Source organism: Hypanus sabinus, chromosome 5 (assembly GCF_030144855.1).
Source record: "Hypanus sabinus isolate sHypSab1 chromosome 5, sHypSab1.hap1, whole genome shotgun sequence".
Taxonomy (NCBI): domain Eukaryota; kingdom Metazoa; phylum Chordata; class Chondrichthyes; order Myliobatiformes; family Dasyatidae; genus Hypanus; species Hypanus sabinus.
In genome coordinates, this window is record NC_082710.1 from 25,530,443 (window position 1) to 25,551,735 (window position 21,293).

The 21,293-nt window shown below is 38.7% G+C and overlaps 1 protein-coding gene across 5 annotated transcripts in view; it reads left to right on the plus strand.

Annotated features, from left to right (window-relative positions):
* The window catches only part of LOC132394008 (aminopeptidase Q-like), a 195,143-nt gene that overhangs the window by 119,266 nt on the left and 54,584 nt on the right, over nucleotides 1–21,293 (plus strand). For all 5 annotated transcript variants that reach the window (XM_059969603.1, XM_059969604.1, XM_059969606.1 and 2 more), the window contains exons 12-13: nucleotides 9,075–9,211; nucleotides 20,776–20,831. In XM_059969603.1, coding sequence (XP_059825586.1) covers nucleotides 9,075–9,211; nucleotides 20,776–20,831 — 193 coding nt within the window. The remainder of the gene's footprint in view (nucleotides 1–9,074; nucleotides 9,212–20,775; nucleotides 20,832–21,293) is intronic.

Genomic DNA, 21,293 nt, shown 5'->3' on the forward strand with positions numbered 1-21,293 from the left:
CCGACAGTTAACACACTCAAGACCAATGTGTTAGAGAATGGCCGCCATTCAATTTTTCAACCCTGCACAAGTTTCATGTGTATCAAGGAAGCACGACAAGGCTTTAACAAATATAAAGTAACCGACAAGATGCTGGGTCAGTCAGTCTTCGCTCAAACTGAGCATGATAATAAACTTGTTCCATCAGCGCAAGACGTCATTTTCTTAAAAATAATGGACACCAAGGTCTTCAGAGATGAACCAAATAATTGGGTCGCCCCACTACCTTTCAGAGAACCACGCCAGTGCTTAACAAACAACAAAGAGCAGGCAGTCAAGCGGTTCACGTCCTTGCAAAAAATCCTGAAAAGGAAACCTGAGATGCAGCAATGCACCCGATTGACCCACGAGGTACTGTGCACACTAATGGCAGAAGTCACAGCCAAAATAAATGCAGGACCACTCCTACCTGTGTCTTCTGACCCAGAAAACCCCTTCATACTCTCGCCATCAATGCTCCTTACGCAGAAGGCAGGAGCCCCCGCTCCACCAGGGGACTTCTCAGACGAGGATTTGTACTTAAAGCAGTGGAGACAGGTCCAGGCTCTGGTAAATTGGTTCTGGTCTCGTTGGAGACAGGAATATCTACCTTCGTTGCAACACAGACAAAAGTGGATAGAACCCTGCAGGAATCTTCAAGTTGGAGATTTAGTCCTGCTCAGGGACAAGCAAATCACCCGCAACTGCTGGCCAATGGCCAGAATCACTGCCACATTCCCTAGTAGGGATGGACATGTCTGGAAGGTTGAGTTGAAAACTACCGACCAAGGTGATCTAAAAATTTACCAAAGGCCAGTTACAGAAGTCATTCTACTTCTACCTAAGGACTGATTTAGAGACTGAAGTTTTGTATTATGTTCATTGTGACCTTACGAAGGTCAAGCGGGGAGTGTGTTGCCTATATGGCATTTGTTTAGTTTATAATATTTTCGCTTTAGTAATTCGTTTGTTAGCATTTTCTAGTTAAAGTTAAGATTGTTTAAAGTAAATTCGTTGTCTGTGATATATCGCGGCATGCGAAGACGTCACAACTGGTTTTGCCACGTCTTGTGGGAAAATACTGGTTCGGAGAAATGGGAAGGACGGGGCTCATGTATGCAGGATCAGCGCAAGAAAACTTTTTTTTCTACGCACTAGAAACATCAGTGAAGTAATGCCGTAAGTTCATGAGATAATTGATGTGTTGAATTTAAAATGTTAACGCTGATTCTGTTAAAAGTAATGACAGTTGATAAGGTTTATGTGCGGATAGTTTGTGTTGAAGTGTATTTAAAGCAGTCAATGGCGTAGGTAGATTCTGACTGTATGTTGCACTTTAATGTAGTTGTTGTAGTTTTACTTTTGCAAGTATTTACGATGTAAATGTGATATCAAGAAGGAATCAAATACTGTATACATTTTGTATTGTTTTGTCAACAGTTTTCACCATATGTTAATGTGGAAGAGTGAACAGTAAATGGTTAATCTTACTGCGATCCTGTTTTCATTGACTACAGTTTACCTCGGTGTTTAGTTCAGAGTTCTCTAAGACCTGAGCGAGAACACTACACCCTCTCTTTTGTTTTTAAACTGCCTTTTCCAATCAACTTTGGCAAGCTCCTCTTTCATGCACTGTAATTCCGTTTACTCCACTGCAATACTGATACAACTGATTTTAGCTTCTGCCTCTCAAATTTCAGGGTGAATTTGATCATTTTATGATCACTTACCCTTGAAGGTTCCTTTACCTTAAGCTCTCTAATCAAATCTGGGTCATTACATAACACCCAAACCAGAATTGTCATTCCCTTAGTGGACTCATTCATAATCTGCTCTAAAAAAACTGTCGTAACATTGCTCTTTCTACATAGCTTTTCTATGTCCCATTGAAAATGATAGTCCACATTCTGGCTACTGTTCGGTAGCAAAAATATAATGCCCATCAGGGTTTTTTTACCCTTGCAGTTTCTTAGCTCTGCCCACAAAGATTCTACATCTTCCAATCTTATGTCACCACTTTCTAAGGATTTGATTTCATTTTTTTTTACCAACAGAGACACCCACCCCCACTGCCTACCTTCGGGTCCTATTGGTGCAAGGTGTATCCTTGGATATCAAGCTCCCACATTTAACCTTCTTTCAGCCAAGACTCAGTGATGCCCAGAACAACATAACTACCAATCTGTGATTGCGCTACAAGATCACCTATCTTACTCCATTCAGTCCTGTATTTATTACCCTTTTTGATTTTGGCCCTCTGTTGTACTTGATGCCACTGACTACAATTTTGCCCTGTCATTTGCCTGCCCTTTCTCGCAGTTCCACTACACAATACCTCCGTTTGTGACACCAACTGGCCCACCCTCAGCCCCGTCACTCTGGTTCCAATCCCCTTTGCCAACTTAATTGAAACTCTCCCTAACTGCTCTAGCAAATCTGCCCTCAGGGTTTTCCCATTGCCATTCTGACGAGTCAGACCATGGCTCCTCTACTGCCATGATGAGGCCAAACTCAGGTTAGATGAGCAACACCTCATATTCCGTCTGAGTATCCTTCAACCTGATGGCACAAACATTGATTTCTTGAACTTCCAACCCCACCCCCAACGTTCCACGTTCCCTTTCCCCCTCTCACCTTATCTTCTTACCACCCTATCATCTCCCTCTGGTGTCCATCCCCCTTCCCTTTCTTCTACCCTCTCCCATCAGATTCCCTCTTCTCCAGACCTGTATCTCTTTCACCAATTAATGTTCCTGCTCTTTACATCACCCTTCTTCCTCTCCCGGTTTCACCTATCACCTACCACCTTGTACTTCTCCCTCCCCCACCTCCTTACACTGACCTCATTTCTTTATCCAGTCCTGATGAAGGGTCTCCGCCTGAAGCATTGACTGTTGACTTTTTTCCACAGATGCTGCCTGGCCTGCTGAGTTCCTCCGGGGAGGGGGAGTGTGTGTGTGTGTGTGTGTGTTGCTGCCCTTTGGGTTCAGGTGTAACCTGTCCTTTTTGTACACGTCATACCTTCCCCAGAAGAGATCCCAATAATCCAGAAATCTAAAAACTGCCCACTGTACCACTTCTTGAGCTGTGCATTTATCTGCCAAGTCATCCTTTGCTTACCCTCAATGGCGAATGGCATAGGTGGCGATTCAGAGATTACTACCCTGGATGTCCTGCTTTTCAGCTTTCTACCTAGCTCTCTATATTCTCTCTTCATGGTTTCTTCCCTTTTCCTACCTATGTTGCTGGTACCATTAAGTACCACGACTTCTGGCTGCTCACCATCCCTGTACAGAATGCTGTGGACTCAGTCCAAGACATCCCTGACCCTGGTACCTGGGAGGCAACACACCATCCAGCTGCCTCTTCCATGTCCGCAGAATCTACTGTCTGCTGCTTTAATTATGGGATCGCCTGTCTCGAGTGCGCTTCTCTTCTGCCTCCCTTCCCTTCAGAGCTACAGAGGTCACTGTGCCAAAGACCAGTTTGCTGTTTCTTCCCTCTGGTAGGTCGTCCTCCCCAACAGTGTCCGAAGTGGTAGGTATACAGTATGTGTGATTGAGCAGTCACAGGGTACTTGGCACTGGCTGCCTATTCCCTTTCCCTCTCCTCACAAGTATCTGCCTCCTGCAATTTAGGGGTGACTACTTCCCTGCATCTCCTATCAATCACCTCCTTATCATCCAGCTGCAGCTTCAGTTCCTTTACGCACTCTCCACAGAGCTGCAGCTTTGTGCACTTTTTGTAAAATTTATTTATTAAATTTTAGAAAATTACGAAGAAGAAATGTGATGATAAAAAAGTGAGAAAAATAATATCAACTCTCCCCCCCTTAACCCTTATCTAAAGAAAGAAAAAAAGAGAGAGAAAGATTGCCTGGATATCGGAGGATCCCCACATGCTCCATGGAGTTCAAAATAATTTAAATATTTATTTTTACTTTCCCCAATTACTTTATAATTTTATCTTCAAAGGACCTATGTATTTAATCCTATCTTTTGTAAGTATGGGAGCCAAATTTTCAAAAATATATCATATTCATTTCTTAGATTGTATGTAATTTTTTTAAGTGGAATACAACTATGTATTTCATTATTCCAACAATCCATAGTTAAATATAAATCAGATTTCCAGGTAACTGTGATAACTTTTTTGGCTACTGCCAATGCAATTTTTATAAATTTTTTCTGATACTTATTCAATTTAAGTTTCAGTATTGTCCCTTCAATGTCTCCTAATAAAAATAATACTGGGCTATGTGGGAGATGTACTCCAGTAATTTGTTCCAATAATAAAAGTCTTAGATTTATCCAAAATGGTTGAATTTTAAAACAAGACCAAGTAGAATGTTAAAAAGTACCAATTTCTTGATTACATCGAAAATATTGGTCAGACATATTTCAATTTAATCTATTTATTTTCTGTGGTGTTATATATAATTGATGCAAAAAATTATATTGTATTAATCTAAGTTGAACATTTATTGTATTTCTCATACTATCAGAACATAATCTTGACCAGTTTTTTCCATCAATTTTAACATTCAAATCAGATTCCCATTTTTGCTTTGATTTATGAATTCCTAATTTAATTGTCTGTTTTTGAATCAAATTATACATACAAGATATAATTTTTTTAATTTTTCCTTTTTGAATTAATATTTCTATTTCACTAGATTTTGGCATCAACATTGTTTGACCCAGCTTTTCTTGTAAATAAGTCTTTAATTGAAAGTAACAGAAAAGAGTGCTATTTGATATTTTATATTTATTTTTTAATTGATCAAACGACATCAATATACCTCCTTCAAAACAATCACCTATATATTTAATCCCCTTTTGGAACCAATTATGTAAAAGTTTATTATCCATTGTAAAAGGAATAAGCCTATTTTGAATTAAAGTACTTTTTGCTAATAAAGATTTCCTTATCTCATCGTCCATATTTACCTTATTCCATAAATCAATCAAGTGTCTTAATAAAGGAGATTCTTTTTTTCCCTTATCCATTTGGATTCCCATTTATATATAAAATCTTCTGGTATGTTTTCTCCTATCTTATCTAATTCTATTCTAATCCATGCCGGTTTTTCTTCATCAAAAAAAGACGCTATAAATCTAAGTTGATTTGCTTTATCATAATTCTTAAAATTCAGAAGTTGTAACTCTCCTAAATTAAATTTACATGTCAATTTTTCCAATGATATTCTTGACATCTTTCCTTTCCAAAGAAATTTCCTTACATATTTATTCAGTTCTTGAAAAAACTTGTGAGGTAATTGTATTGGTAAAGTTTGAAATATATATTGCAATCTAGGAAATATATTCATTTTACAGCATTACCTCTACCTATTAATGTTATTGGTAACATCATCCATTTATCAAGATCCTCTTTTACTTTTTTTTATTAATGGCAATAAATTTTGTTTATATAAATTTTTTACATCATTATCAACTCTAATACCTAAATATTTTATCCCATTTATTGACCATCAAAATTGAGTTACTAATTGACATTGATTATAATTTCCTTTAGTAAGGGGTAAAATTTCACTTTTATCCCAATTTACTTTATACCCTGATACTTTCCCAGATTCTTCCAATCTAAAAGATAATCTTTGCAAAGATTGCAATGGGTTTGTTAAATAAATCAAAACATCATCAGCAAATAAATTAATCTTATATTCTTCTTGATTAACTCTAAAGCCCCCAATGTCTGAATCTGTTCTAATTAATTCAGCTAATGGTTCTATTGCCAATACAAATAAAGCAGGTGATAATGGGCAGCCTTGTCTAGTTGACCTCGTTAAGCAAAATGGTGTTGAAATCTGACCATTTGTAACTACTTCAGCTTGAGGATTAGTATTTAAGGTTTTAATCCATTGTATAAAAGATTTTCCTAACTCATATTTTTCCAATGCCTTAAATAAAAAATCCCATTCCAATCTATCAAATGCTTTTTCTGCATCCAAAGCAACTGCCACACTCATTTCCTCTCTTTTTTGTGCCAAATGAATTATACTAAGTAACTGGGTTATATTATCCATTGATTGTATGTTTTTAATAAAACCTGTTTGATCCATATGTATTAATTTTGGTAAATATATAGATATTCTATTAGATAAAATTTTTGCTATTATTTTATAATCTGTATTCAACAAAGAAATAGGCCTATATGATGTTGGTTTTAAAGGATCTCTATCTTTTTTTGGCAATACAGTTATGATCGCCGTTAAAAAAGATTGTGGGAGTTTATGCATTCTTTCCACTTGGTAAATTAATTCCATAAAAGGAAGATTTAATAAATCTTTAAATTTTTTATAAAATTCAGGAGGAAAACCATCTTCTCCTGGGGATTTATTACTCTGAAGTGATCCTAAAGCTTCTTCAACCTCTTTTAATGTAAAGGGCATATCTAATCCTTCCAAATTTAATTTTGGAAGGGCTATTTGTGATAAAATTTTATCTATCTCAGCTATCTTATTTTGTGATTCTGATTGATATAGTTCAATATAAAATTTTTTAAAAGTTTCATTAATTTCTAAAGATTTATAAATAACCTTATTTATACTTGTTCTAATTGCATTTATTGTTTTAGAAGCCTGTTCTGTTTTCAACTGCTAAGCAAGAATTTTATGTGATCTTTCACCTAATTCATAATATTTCTGTTTAGTTCTCGTAATTACTTTTTCTGTACGATATGTCTGGAGTGTATTATATTGTAGTTTTTTATCTTTGAGATTCTTTTTCTAACTTTATATCTTTTTCCAATTGATCTATTTCTGCCTTGTATTCCTTCTTAATTTTAGATATATAACATAATCTGACCCCTTATATATGCTTTCATCGCTTCCCATAATGCAATTTTATCCTCAATTGAATGTAAATTTGAATCCAAAAAAAATTGAATCTGTTTTTTTCATAAAATCACAAAAATCTTGACGTTTTAATAGAATTGAATTAAATCTCCTCCTTATCCATCATTATCATTGTCATTATCAAGGGGGAATGATCTGACAGTATTCTTGCTTTATATTCCACACTTTTCGCTCTATCTTGAATATTTTTTGATAATAAAAAAAATCAATCCTTGAGTAAGTTTTATGTCTATTTGAATAAAATGAATAATCTCTTTCTCTTGGATTAATTTTCCTCCATATATCAATCAGGTTTAAATCTTTTATTAATGATAAAGTTAGTTTTATTACTTTTGATTTTATAGCAATTTTAGTTGACCTATCCAAAACTGGATCTAAACAAAAATTAAAATCTCCACCTATTAATATTTTATCATGTGCATCAGCCAAGTTCAAAAAAACTTCTTATGAATTTTGCATCATTTTCATTTGGTGCATAAATGTTCATAAAAGTCCATAATTCTGAAAAAATTTTACAATGTATGATCACATATCTCCCCCCAGAATCAATTATTACATTTTGTATTTTAATTGGTAAAGATTTATTAACCAGAATTGCAACTCCTCTCGATTTTGAATTAAATGAAGCTGCAATGACATTTCCAACCGAATCCCTCTTTAATTTCTTATGTTCTGTTTCTGTTAAATGTGTTCCTTGTAAAAAAAGCTATATCTCCTTTCATTTTCTTAATATATGTTAAAACTCTTTTAGGTTTGTGCACTTCATGTAGATGTAGTTATCGCAGGGTCCAGAGTTTCCACACCTCACACAAGGAACATTCCACTAACTCTGGACTTCTTGTCGGCGCACTAGTTATGTAATAACAGAAGAAAACCTACTAGAAACTTACTGAGATCCTCAGCCTGTTCTCACCCAAGCCTGTTGAGCCAAATCACTGTCATGGATTCAAGCAGTTCACCTTCCTTGAAGGGAATAGAAACTTTATGTGCACTATGGAAAGAGACTTCGTCTCAGGGAAGAATCCATCATTGTTTTCCATAGCTACCTCCCCAACAATAATCGAGGACAAGGATAATCCCTTAAGGAGACTCAGAGCATTGGCAATTCTTCTTTTAGGGCCTGCTTTTCAGGTCAAGACCACAGTATTTCTTTGTTGCTTAAAAATGAATCATGTTTGCAGCAGCAACGTTAAATATCTTACATGGTGAATGGTAAGGTACTGAGGGCTGCAGTGGAACAAATTGGTTGAAAGTGGGGTCACAGGTAGATAGGGTCAAAAAGAATGCTTTTGGCACATTGGCCTTCATAAATCAAACTACTGAGTACAGGAGATGGAATGTTATGTTGAAGTTTTATAAGAAATTGGTGAGGTCTAATTTGGAGAATTGCATGCAATTTTGGTCATCTACCTAGAAATAAGATGTAAATAAGGTTGAAAAAATAGAGAGGAAATTTACCAGGGATGTTGCCGGGTCTGGAGGACCTGAGTTATAAGGAACGAATGGTTAAGTTAGCACATTACTCTTTGGAATGTGGAAGATTGAGTGGAGATTTGATAGAACTATACAAAATGATGAGGTGCATACAGTAGATGGGATAAATGCAAGCATGCTATTTTCATGGAGGTTGCATGGGACTACAACCAGGGTTATGGGTGAAAGGGGAGAAGTTTAAAGGGAACATGAGGGGAAACTTCTTCACCCAGAGGGTTGTGAGAGTGTGGAACTAGTGTTGTGCTAGCACAAGTGGTGCATGTGAGCTTACTTGCAAGGTTTAAGAGAAGTTTGGATAGGTACATGGATGGTAGAGGAAAGGAGGACTATGGTCCCGATGCAGGTTGATGGGAGGAAACAGCTTAAATGGTTAGGCATGGACTAGAAGGGCTGAAGGGCCTGCTTCTATGCTGAACTTTTCTATAATTTGATGATTATCAGGACTGGGAGGGAAAGGTGAAGAAGGCAGAATAAAAGATACAGATCACCGCCTTTATACGTAGGTGCAAAATTACATTAGCATACAGTTCAAAGTCAATTTACTTATAACATACAACTGTTTTGCAAAAACTCAGCTGCTGATGTCAATTTTTGTATTGACATCCATAAAAACATGGTATTAACTTTTTTCAAGTAGCAAACAGAAATCATTGTGCTGACATCCATCCTTTGTGATTGTATGCAGAAACATTTTCTGAAGTAAAACGTACTACTGATGAAGAATGGATCCTGCTAAATGTCAATATGTCAGCCTTCTACAGAATTAACTACGATGATTCCAATTGGCATCAGCTGGGACAACAATTAAACAATGACCCATCTGTAAGTTATGATTTTCTTTATTTGTCCATCTTCAGTATGTTGTGCACAAATATGAAATACAAAATGCCTGTCTGTGAGTTCTGCCTTTCAGTGAAATCCCTGAGTAAAGGTGACAATTATGTACTTTACTGAAGCACTTCTGAGTATTGATGTATGAGATGCTTCTACTGGGGAACATTCAAAATAATGAAATCATCTTGCAATATGTATGCTGTAGAACTGTCATATCACCATCAGGGCACAATAACATTAGGGGTTGGATTGCAGGACTTCTGATCTCGAAAAATCTTGCCACGGCAACTGGGGAACCTAACTTCAAAATTAAAATAGGTTTATTAAAATAGGCACTGTAACTGGTACCATGAAACCATCAGATTGTCATAAAACATACTATCCTATCTTTTAGTGGAGGAAATCCACTGTTCTGACCCCGCCACACAAGTACGATTGAATCTTGTTTGCTTCTTACTTTAGGTGTAGTTTGGGATGAGCAATAAATGCCAGTATCATCTGTTACACCAACATCCTGTGAATGAATAGCTCAATGTACATGCCACAAGTTTTCAGATAAGGTACCTGTCCTTGTACTTCTACCATGGCTATTCAATGAAGTTCTGTCCTTACTGGTGTTGAATGCTTGATAGGATGTACAGTATAGAACATGTATCTAGAATGGCTAGGAACATAATTGCAGTAACTTGTGATCTTGCTGATTTTATCCCAATTATCCTAGATAATCAACTGAAAATCTAACAATAATGCTTCATAACCAGTATGTGTTTCCCTGATTTTTTTTTTTGCTTTTCGATTTGACCTTTCCCAATTTCCAGTTACAAGGATAAGATTCACAGGAATTGACAGATATTCATAATGTTTCTGATCTGCTTCACTTGCACAATGAATTGGTTCTATTTTATTTAATAATATCATTGTCATAATTTGTTTTGAAGTTTTCCACAAATTTACTGAAAAATGGTATCTATTGAATTTTATACTAACTATAAAGGAAAGAAACATTATTCAGTGACTTTAGAAAACAGATTTGCCAGAGTTGAGCAACATACAAAATATGCTGGAGGAACTCGAGGAACTCTGAACATCGGAGTGTTGCTCGGAGTTCCAGCATTTGCTAGAATTGAGATCTTATGAAGCTTAATGTAGATAGGTTTACAATCGGTGGTGTGAATCCTGGGCTCCTGTTTCACCTTCCTGATGATGATGCTGGTTTCTTGCGACAGTGTCCCTTGCAGATGTGCTCAGTGGTGGGGAGTACATATCACTAATTGATAGGTAGTGCTGATTCACTACTTTTTGCAGGATTTTCCATTCAAGGGTGTTGGTGTTTCCATACCAGGCTGTGAAGCAAACAATCAATCTACTCTCCACCGCACATCTATAAAAGCTTGCCAAGGTTTTAGATGTCATGCTAAATCTTTGTGGACTTCTAGGGAAGTAGAGACGCTGCCATGCTTTCCTCATAATTGCTGCGTGGAAATCAGCGTAATTTATTCCAGCTGCCACTTGGCTCAGGGTTCCATCAGGAACGCTTGCTCCAAATTTACTGGCTGCTTTTTATCAAAGTTCTGCTCTACTATTGAATACTTGATGGAAGCTTGGCGGGTAAGCTATCGTCAGGATAAGCCTAGTACAGAAACAAATAAACTCTTTCTGGGCTTCCAGCAGGGCACAGGTATTGATTTTAACTGACATTTCGATGACAAACTCTGCCATCTTCATCAAGGATGATGCCTGGGCATGTCTAGTCTGGTGGTGTTTATACACCCGCCGTCTGTCCCTTCTGATTGGTCAGTCCTCATCCAATCAAGTTTCTGCTGGCCAACCTTGTTTACAATCGAATTCCAGTTCTTACATAAAGTGAGACCTTCATATTTGTTTAAATTCTTCTCTTCTAGTTTTATTTCACTGACTTCCTTCACCACGTGTCCCCAAAAGCAATTGGGACAGCACAGTCGAAGTCGAAGTCAGCCCTATGGCCATTGTGAATGCAACGCACTAGATATCTTTTTCTAGTACAGGAACATTAATCCATTCATTTCAACAGGGAGGAATGTCTGCAAGTGATAATATTTATATTTTATAGTCAACATTTAATTGTACTTCGGAGCAAAGTTGGATGAGAAGTGACTTGATAGAGGTGTACAAGACGATAAGAGGCATAGATCAAGTGGCTAACCAAAGACTTTTTTCCAGAGTGAAAATGACTAATACTATAGGGTATAATTTTAAGGTTTCACACCAAATGCTGGAGGAACTCAACAGGTCAGACAGCATCTATGGATAGGAATAAAGAGTCAACATTTTGGGCCCAAAATATCAACTGCTTATTCCTTTCCATATATGCTATTTATCTGCTGAGTTCCTCTAGCATTTTGTATCTGTTACAGAATCTCTTGCATTTATAATTGTCAGCGGTAGTTTTTTACACAGTGATGAGTATGTAGAGTACTCTGATAGTAGAGGCGGTACTTGAGGAGCACTTAAGAAACTCTGAGATGGGCACATGGATGATAGGAAAATAGAGGGCTATGTAGGAGGGAAGAATTAGATTGATCTTAGAATAAGTTAAAAGATTGGCACTACATTGTGGGCTGAAGAGGCTATACGGTGCTATTGTGTTCTATGGTCCATGTTATTAAATCAGTTGAAATTGAGTAAATATTTATTCATGTTTTCTTGCAGGTTTTAAATTGATTTTAATTTTTTATTTAGGTCAGTCATTTAAAACATGTTTTTTCCAAACAGATTTTGAACCTGATATGCAGAGAAGCTTGATTGCTCAGTAAAATAAAGAGCAACGCTTTCTCATTACCAGACTTTTCTCAGCGTGTTCTGGACACCGGCCTTATGCCAGCTGCAAATGTAATGACAGATGGGTGTAAAAGTTGCTGAATAGGGCCGCACCAATAGGGATTAAGTAGGATTGAATGCACTCAGTATAAAGGGGATAATCTTGTAATGATTGACAGATTGTAGAGATTGACAGGTATGATGTTGTGGGCATCTCTGAGATGTGGCTGAAAGAAGATCGTAGTTGAGAGGTTGACATCCAAGGTTACACCTTGCATCAAAAGGACTGGTAGGTAGGCAGAGAGGGTGGGGTAGCTTTGTAGGTAAAAAAAAAAGAAATCAAATCCTTAGAATGAGGTGACATAGAATCAGATGATATAAAATCCTTGTGGGTAGAGTTGAGAAAATGCAAGGAAGTGTAAAAAGACCCTGATGGGAGTTATATACAGGGTCCCAAAAAGTAGCCTGGATGTGGGATATAAATTTCAACAAAAAATAGAAAAGGTATGCAATTAAGGCAATGTCACGATAATCATAGGGGATTTCAATATGCTGGAAGATTGGGAAAATCAGGTTGGTGTAGGAACCCAAGAGAGGGCATTTGTAGAATGGCTATGAGATGTCTTTTTAGAGCAGCATGTGGTTAAGCCCATTTGGGGAAAGGCAATTTTGGATTGGGTATTGTGTAATGAACCAGATTTGATGAGGGAGCTTAAGGTAAAGGAACCCTTGTGAGACCGTGATCATAATATGATAGAATTCATCCTGCAGTTTGAGAGGGAGAAGATAAGATCAGATGCATCAGTATTCCAGTATTAAGGTGGAGTAAAAATAATTATAGAGGCTTGAGAGAGGAAAAGGCCAAAGTTGATTGGATGGGACGTGGATGGGGTATAGCGGAATAGCAATAGCTGGGGTTTCTAGGGGCATTTGGGAAGGTGCAGAATAGTTACATTGCAAAGATGAAGAAATATTCTAAAGGGAGGATGAGCAAATGTGGCTGACAAAGGAAGTCAAAGACAGCATCAAAGCAAAAGAGGGGACATATAATATGGCTAAAATTAATGGGAAATTAGAGGATTGGGAAGCTTTTAAAAACTAACAACAAACAACTAAAAATCCACGAGAAGAGAAAAGATGAAATATGAAGGTACGCTAGCCAAAAAAATAAATGAGGATGCCAGAAGTTTTTTTCAGATATATAGAGAGTAGAGTGGATATTGGGCTGATGGAAAGTTACACTGGAGAGGTGGTAACGGGAGACAAAGATACAGCAGATGATCTTAATAAGTATTTTGTGCCAGTCTTCACTGTGGAAGACACTAGCAGTATGCCAGAAAAGAGAGGCTGTCAGAGGGAGAAGTGAGTGTAGTTGCTAATAGTAAGGAGAAGGTGCTTGGGAAACTGGATAATCTGAAGCTAGATAAGAGCCTTGTCAGACAGAGCAAAGAGTTAAGTTCCACAACAGAGGTAAAATTCATAAGGGCAAAGAATGCCGGGCTGAACATGCTGTATTTAAATGCACATAGCATTGGGAATAAGGTGGACGAACTTATGGCACATTTAGAGATTGGTTGATATGACTTTGTGGTTGTCACTGAGGTGTGGCTGAAAGAAGGTCAAAGTTGGGAGTTTAACATCAAAGGATATACTTTGTATTGAAAGGAGAGGCAGGAAGGCGTCGGCGGTGGTGTGGCTCTATTGATAAGAGATGGAATTACATCTTTAGAAAGAGATGACATGGGGCCAGAGAATGTCAGATGTTTGTGGTTAGAGTTAAGAAATTGCAAGGGTGAAAAAATCATTATAGGAATCATATATAGGCTTTTAAATAATAGTCAAAATGTGGGGTTGTGATTGCAAAGGGAATTGAAAAAGGCATGCAATCAGGGTAATACACAATTGTAATGGGGGACTTCAAAATGTAAGGGATTTGGAAAATTAGGTTGGTGTTGGATCGCAAGAGAGGGAATTTGTTGAATGCCTATGAAATGGCTTTTTAGAGAAGCTTGTGCTTGAGCCTGCTTGGGGAAAGGCTGTTGGTGTGTAATAACCTAGATTTTATTAGGGAGCTTAACGTAAAGGAACCCTTAGCAGGCAGTGATCATCATACGATTGAATTCTTACTGCAATCTGAGAGAGAGAAGGGTAGGTCAAGTGTATCAATATCACAATGGAATTAAGGGCTTGAAGGAGGAGCTTGCCCAGGTGGATTGGAGAGGGATAGTGGTGGGGATGATGGCAGAACAGAGTTGGCTGAAGTTTCTGGGAATAGTTCACAAGGCACAGGATAGACATGTCCCAAGGAAGAAGTACTCAAATAGCAGGGGTAGGGAACTGTGGCTGAGAAGGGAAGTTAAGGACTGCATAAAAGCCAAGCACAAAAGGTAGCAAAAGTGAGTGGGAAGTTGGATGATTGTGAAGCATTTAAAATCCAGCAAAAGACAACTAAAAAAGCTACAAGAAGGGAAAAGATGAAATATGAGGGCAAACTCGCCAGTAATATAAAGCAGGATACTATAAGCTTTTTCATTTATCTAAAGAATGAAAGTTATTGGACCACTGGAAAATGATGCTGGTGAGGTAGTAATGGGGGACAAAGAAATGGCAGGTGAACTTAATAAGTACTTTACTTTTGAGTCTTTATTGTGGAAAATACTAGCTGAATGCCAGAGGTCCGTGAGTGTCAGGGAGCAGGAGTGAGTGCCTTTGCTATTACAAAGGAAGAATGTGAGGCAAACTGAAAGGTCTTAAGGTAGATCAGTCACCTGGACTTGATGGACTCCACCATAGACTCCTGAAAGAGGTTGCTGAAGAGATAACAGATGTGTTGGTCATGATCTTTCAAGAATCACTTGATTCTGTCATGGTCCCAGAGGAGTGGAAAATTACAAATGTTACTCCACTCTTTAAGAAGGGAAGAAGACAGAAGAGCAGAAATTATAGCCCAGTTAGCCTAACCTCATTGGTTGGAAAAGTGTTGGAGTCCATTATTAAGGAAGAGGTTTCTGGGTACTTGGAGGCTAAAATAAAATAAATCAAAGTTAGCATGGTTTTTATGAAGGGACAAATCTGTTACAATTCTTCAAGGAAGTAACAAGCAGAGTAGACAAAAGAGAGGCAGTGAATGTCATTTGCTTAGATTTTCAGAAAGCATTTGATAAGGTGTCTTGCATGAGACTGCTTAACAAGATAAAATCCCACGGCATTACAGGAAAGATACTGGCATGGATCGAGGAATAGCTGACAGGCAGGAGGCAGTGAGTGGGAATAAAGGAGCCTTTTCTGGTTGGCTGTCAGTGACTAGTGGTGTTCCTCAGGGGTCAGTATTGGGACTGCTATTTTTCACATTATTTGTCAATGATTTAGATAGTGGAATTGATGGCTTTGTGGCAAAGTTTGCAGATGATACGAAGGTAGGCGGAGGGGTAGGTAGTGTTGAGGAAGCAATGAAATTACAGCAGGTCTTAGACAAATTGGAAGAATGGGCAAAAAGTGGAAGATGGAAGACAATGTTGGGAAATGTAACATAATGTATTTTGGTTAAAGGAACAATAATGATTATTATCTAAATGGGGGAAAAAATTCAAACATCAGAGGTGCAAAGGGACTTTGGGAGTCCTCGTGCAAGACTCCCAGAAGGCTAATTCACAGGTTGAGTCTGTGGTAAAGAAGGCAAACATAATGTTGGAATTTATTTCAAGGGGAATGAATCTAAAAGCACAGAGACAATGCTGAGCCTTTATAAGATGCTGGTCAGGCCGCACTTGGAGTATTGTCAACAGTTTGGGGCCCCTTATCTCAGAAAAGATGTATTGTCATCGGAGAGAGTCCAGAGGATCACAGGGATGATTCCAGAATTAAGGGGTTAACATATGAGGAGCGTTTGGCAACTTTGGGCCTGTACTCACTGGAATTTAGAAGAATGCATGGAGATCTCATTGAAACCTACCGAATGTTGAAAGGACTAGACAGGTTGGATGTGAAGAGGATGTTTCCTCTGGTGGGGGCATCCAGAACTAGAGGGCACAGCCTCAAAATTGAGGGGCAACCTTTTAGAACAGAGGTAAGGAGTGTTTTTTTTTTAGCCAGAGAGTAGTGAGTCTGTGGAATGCTCTGTCACAGATTGTTGTGGAGGTCAAGTCTGTGGGTATACTTAAAGCAGAAGTTGATGGATTCCTGATTGGTCAGGGCATCAAGGGATATGGGGTTGAATGGGATTTGGGACCAGCCATGATGAAATGGCAGAGCTCAAAAGGCTGAATGGCCTCTGTCTGCTCTTCTGTCTTATGATGATGTGGTCTTATAAATCACCTGAAAAAGGGTGCATTTTGACGTGTTCGGCATCTTGAACAGCTTTTGCCAAGTCTTCGATCTGTTTATCTATTCCCATCTCAAGCACTTTCTGATTAGCATTAAGCAGCTGTGACAGCCTCTGGTTAGTGCTACCATTTGGGCTGCAGTTGCCTGTTGATGTCACACTGAGAGCTTTGACTGAGTGTCAGTCTAGTTGGACTTTCCTCAACCATTCACGTTCGAAAAGTGCTGGCCCTCTGCTTGTCAATGTGTAAAGCTCTAACAGCTGTTTTTGGCTTTGATACATCACATTTACTTTCAGTTTGTCTTTGAGATACATTTTGTTGCTGTGTAAGTCTTTAGCACCACTGAGGTCATTTCTAATGGCATCTTTGAAAAAAGCCTGTTGTAGTCAGACTTTGGACTTATAGACAAAGCTGACCCTGTATCCAGCTCCATTTTCAGTTTTACACCAGACACATCTATTGTGATCCACATTATATAGCAATCTGCTTCAGTAATACTATACAGTTCTAGGCATGGCAGTTCACCTTTGGCAGGCTCTGTGCAGTCTGATTCTGTTTTACATTTGGCAACTTTATGCATTCAGTTAGTTTTGTGTTGGAGACTTTTCAGTCAGTTGTGCTTTTTATCTGCCTGGCATATTCTCTCTATTTGAGCTTGTCTGTGACACTTTCTGCAGATTTTTTCTTTAAACCAACAGTCATTTGCATCATGGGAGGATTTACCACATCGATAACATTTTTGACTTTTTGCACCATTCAGGGACATTTTGTACATTTCACATTCTAACCTCCTTTTCTGTAGTTCGGCTGCATCCCTTGCTGCAGTCCCTAACAATATTGCAATGGTTAATGCCCATTCTAAGTTTAGCTCTCTTCTGGCCAGTAGCCTTGTTTGAGTGCTTTGACTATGCATGTCACATACAAGCCTGTCCCATAATGCATCAGAAAGTCCATCTCTAAAGTCACAGTACTGGGAAAGTTTGTGCAGTTCTGCAATGTATTCAGAAATGCTTCATCTGTTGACTGGTTCCTTTTGTAAAATCTAAATCTCTCAGCCAATGCCAGTGATAGGCTCAAGTGACTTGGTAAAATGGTAACAATTTTGTGACCATTTTGCTTGCTGGCTTTTCAGGGGTTACTAGGAGTGTAAGAGACTGTACGTCCTTGCACCCATTAAGCTAAGAAGTATAGGGGCTTCCTTTTGCTCCTCCCCATTGTTCACGTTACAGTACAGTTCCACCCTCTCGATATACGATTCCCAGCCTTCATCAGTGCTGTTTCATCCCATAATCATGCCATGACTGTTGGTGAGATTTGTGGTATTTTCTGATATTCTCAGATTTGTACTTGTCGCCAGTTCGTTGTGTCTCTGCAGCTACATAACAATTAAATAAAAGCACGCACATGAGAGATGGCTTTAACTGATTTATTCACAGGGAGAGGGAGAGGAAGGGAGAGAGAGAGAGAGAGAGAGAGAGAGAGAGAGAGAGAGAGAGAGAGAGAAAACTGCATGCGTAGACAACAAAACAACAGATCAATCCATAGTGCTGGTGGAGGGGATCATTTCTCTATAATAAATAAATCCATACATTACAGAGGTATTAGTAAAGATCTTTTTAAAATCCCTAGATTGCAGAATGGTTCCAGAGGTCAGAAAAGCTGCAAATATCACTCCACTCTAAGAAGGGGGGAAGGCAGAAGAAAGGCCAGTTAACCTGACTTCGATGGTTGGGAAGGTGTTGGAGTCTATTGTTAAGGATGAGGTTTTGGGGTACTTGGAGGCCAAAGTTAACATGGTTTCCTTAAGGGGCAATCTTTCCTGAAGGCTCTGTTGTAATTCTTTGAGGACATAGCAGGCAATCCTATTACAGGAAAGTGACTAACATGGATAGAAGATTAGCTGGTTGGCAGAAGGAAAAATGTCATAATAAAGGGGGCCTTTTCTGGTTGGCAGCTCCTGACAAGGGGTCAGTATTGGGACCACTTCTTTTCAAGTTAAATGTCAACAACTTGGATGATGAAACTGACAGCTTTGCGGCTAAGTTTGCTAATGATACAAACATGGGTAGAGGGCAAGTAGTGTTGAGGAAGCAGAAGGACTTGGACAATTTGGAAAAATGGGTAAAGAATTTGCAAATGGAAAATAGTATAGGGAAGTGTTGGATGTTAAGCTATGGTCATGCAACTTGGTAGAACTAATAAAAATGTAGCCTATTTATTAAAACAGGGAGAAAATCCAAAAATCAGAAGTGCAAAAGGACTTGGGAGTCCTTGTGCAGGATTCCCTAAAGGTTGACTTGCAGGGTGAGTTGGTGTTAAGAAAGGCAAATGCAATGTTAGTATTGTGATGTACCCCGGGGGTTCATATTTTCTGTGGACTGTCACTTTAAAACCCCTGGAGAATGAGACCGACTTTTGGACACTTGGATTTCTGTTGACTGTAGAGTTGCTTGGTTACCATGGTGGAGCGAGGTGGAGTTATTTGATGGACAATCGATGTTATGGTTTCTCTGTAGCTTGTTTACTTTTTACAAGGACAGTCACAGACACAGAAAGGCACAGTCAGAGTCAAGATGGATTCGGTCAATGGAAGACATCAGTGAGTCGGTCGCTGGTTTAAACTTTCAGTAGCTCAAAAGGGATGAGTTGAGATTGATCCAGATTATTGATAAATGACTCTCTCTAAGTAGTCCGTAAGGGTGAGTTTATTTCCATTCGTCTACGAAAGTGTGATTGTCACTTAGTTAATCCACAGGAGTGGGTTCTCTGGAGGGGAAACCTTTGTGAATACCACGTGTGTGTTTACCCTTTGTCTGGGTGTGGTAGTTCACTGAAGAAAGGCATCCCTGTGGCAAATCATTGTTGGAGTTATTTGATATGTCGTGGAACGGGATAAGTAGCTATCATGTTGTGTGCGATTGGGGTAACCTTGTGGAATCTACTGGTGTGTCGACCCTTGCCTGGGCGGTGGTTCCCTTGAAGATGGTCCCCTTTGTAAAAAGCTACTCTTGGTGATAATCCATGTGTGGATTCTGTTTGAGTATCCTGTGGCCACCACTTTGCGATGTCCCGTAGCTGAATCCGGGTGTGGTACCACCTGTGTTGAAAGAATATTCGCTGAAGACCAGTGTCGGTGATACTTCGTGTGTGGTGTGGAACAACCTCAGAGATAAAACCTACTGCTATTGTTATTTTGTATTGCTGTCATGGAATCTGTGGAATATTCACGTAATAGGCTTCTCACAACACTCACCTTTGGATTACAAATATTGCGCATTAATTAACCTGTGCGTTTGAGCTGAACTTTCTTACACACCATTGTAAGACTGTATCACTTACCACCTAAGCTTGAAGAAGTTTTGGGGATTTATATATTTACACCTAGATACGCATAACTCTTGATTTACCTGGTTTAAGTTACTATATTACATAGTTACTAATAAAATAGTGTTTTGTTAACAGCAACACCAAACTCCAGGTGTGTTCTATTGCTGCTGGTACTTTTACAGGGTTGCGTGTACGTAACAGTATTCCTTTCAAGAAAACTCGAACTTAAGAGCAAGGATGTGATGCTAAGGTTTTATAAGGCATTTGTCAGACCACAGTTGGAGTATTATGAGCAGATTTGTGCTCCATATCTAAGAAAAGTTTTGCTGGTATTAGGGAGGGTCCAAAAGCAATGTACAAGAATGATTTCAAAAATGAAATGGTTAATGCATGAGGAACGTTTGATGACTTTGGGCCAGTACTTGCTAGAAGTTAGAAGGATGAGGGGGGATATTATTGAAACCCATTGAATATTGAAAGGCCTAGATAGAGGAGAAATGGAGAGGATGCTTTCTATAGTTAAGGATTCTTGGATAAGAGGGCAGAGTCTCTGAAAGGAGCGACGTCCATTTAGAACAGTGATGAGAAGGAATTTCTTTAGCCAGAGGGTGGTGAATCTGTGGAGTTCATTGCTATGGATAGTTGTGGAGGCCAAGTCATTAATTATTTTTAAAACAGAGGTTGATGGGTTCTTTGTTAGTCAGGTCATCAATGGTTATGGGGAAAAGGCAGGAGTATGGGGTTCAGAGGGATATTAAATTGGCCATGATGGAATGGCTGAGCTGACTCGATGGACCAAATGATCTCATTCTGCCCCTTTGTCTTATGGATTCAGAAGACTATGGATGGGCTCTCCAGGTAAGTGAGTGGTAAATGCAAGTGCCTGACAGCTAGCTTTCAGCTCTGGCTCGCTCACATCTGTAAGAGGATTTGAGATGAGTCAACCTTCCAGATAAGGACTACTTACAATTGATTGCACTGAGCATGAAGATGGAATCGGAAGAAATCTGAAATGTTAAAGAAAATTGTTATGTAGATGCAGGCTACCTATCTTGAATTTATCAATTGCCACTGTATTCTTTAATTCTGAGAACTCCTCTACCGTAGGTCATTCCAGTTGTTAACAGAGCACAGATCATCAGTGATGCATTTGAATTTGCATGGTAAGTTCTCCTTGGAAGTATTGGGCTTCACTGTCTTTAAATTGCAATGATTTATCTTTATTTACCAGGAAAAACCAGATACAATTTTTCTATTTCTATATAATTATGTTAACAAAATAAAGAGAGTACAGAGAAGATTTACTAGAATGTTAACTGGGTTTCAGCACCTAAGTTACAAGGAAAGGTTGAACAAGTTAGGTCTTTATTCTTTGGAGCGTAGAAGATTGAGGGGGGACTTGATAGAGGTATTTAAAATTATGAAGGGGATAGATAGAGTTGACGTGGATAGGCTTTTTCCATTGAGGGTATGGGAGATTCAAACAAGAGGACATGAGTTGAGAGTTAGGGGGCAGAAGTTTAAGGGTAATACAAGGGGGAATTTCTTTACTCAGAGAGTGGTAGCTGTGTGGAACGAGCTTCCAGTAGAAGTGGTAGAGGCAGGTTCGATATTGTCATTTAAAG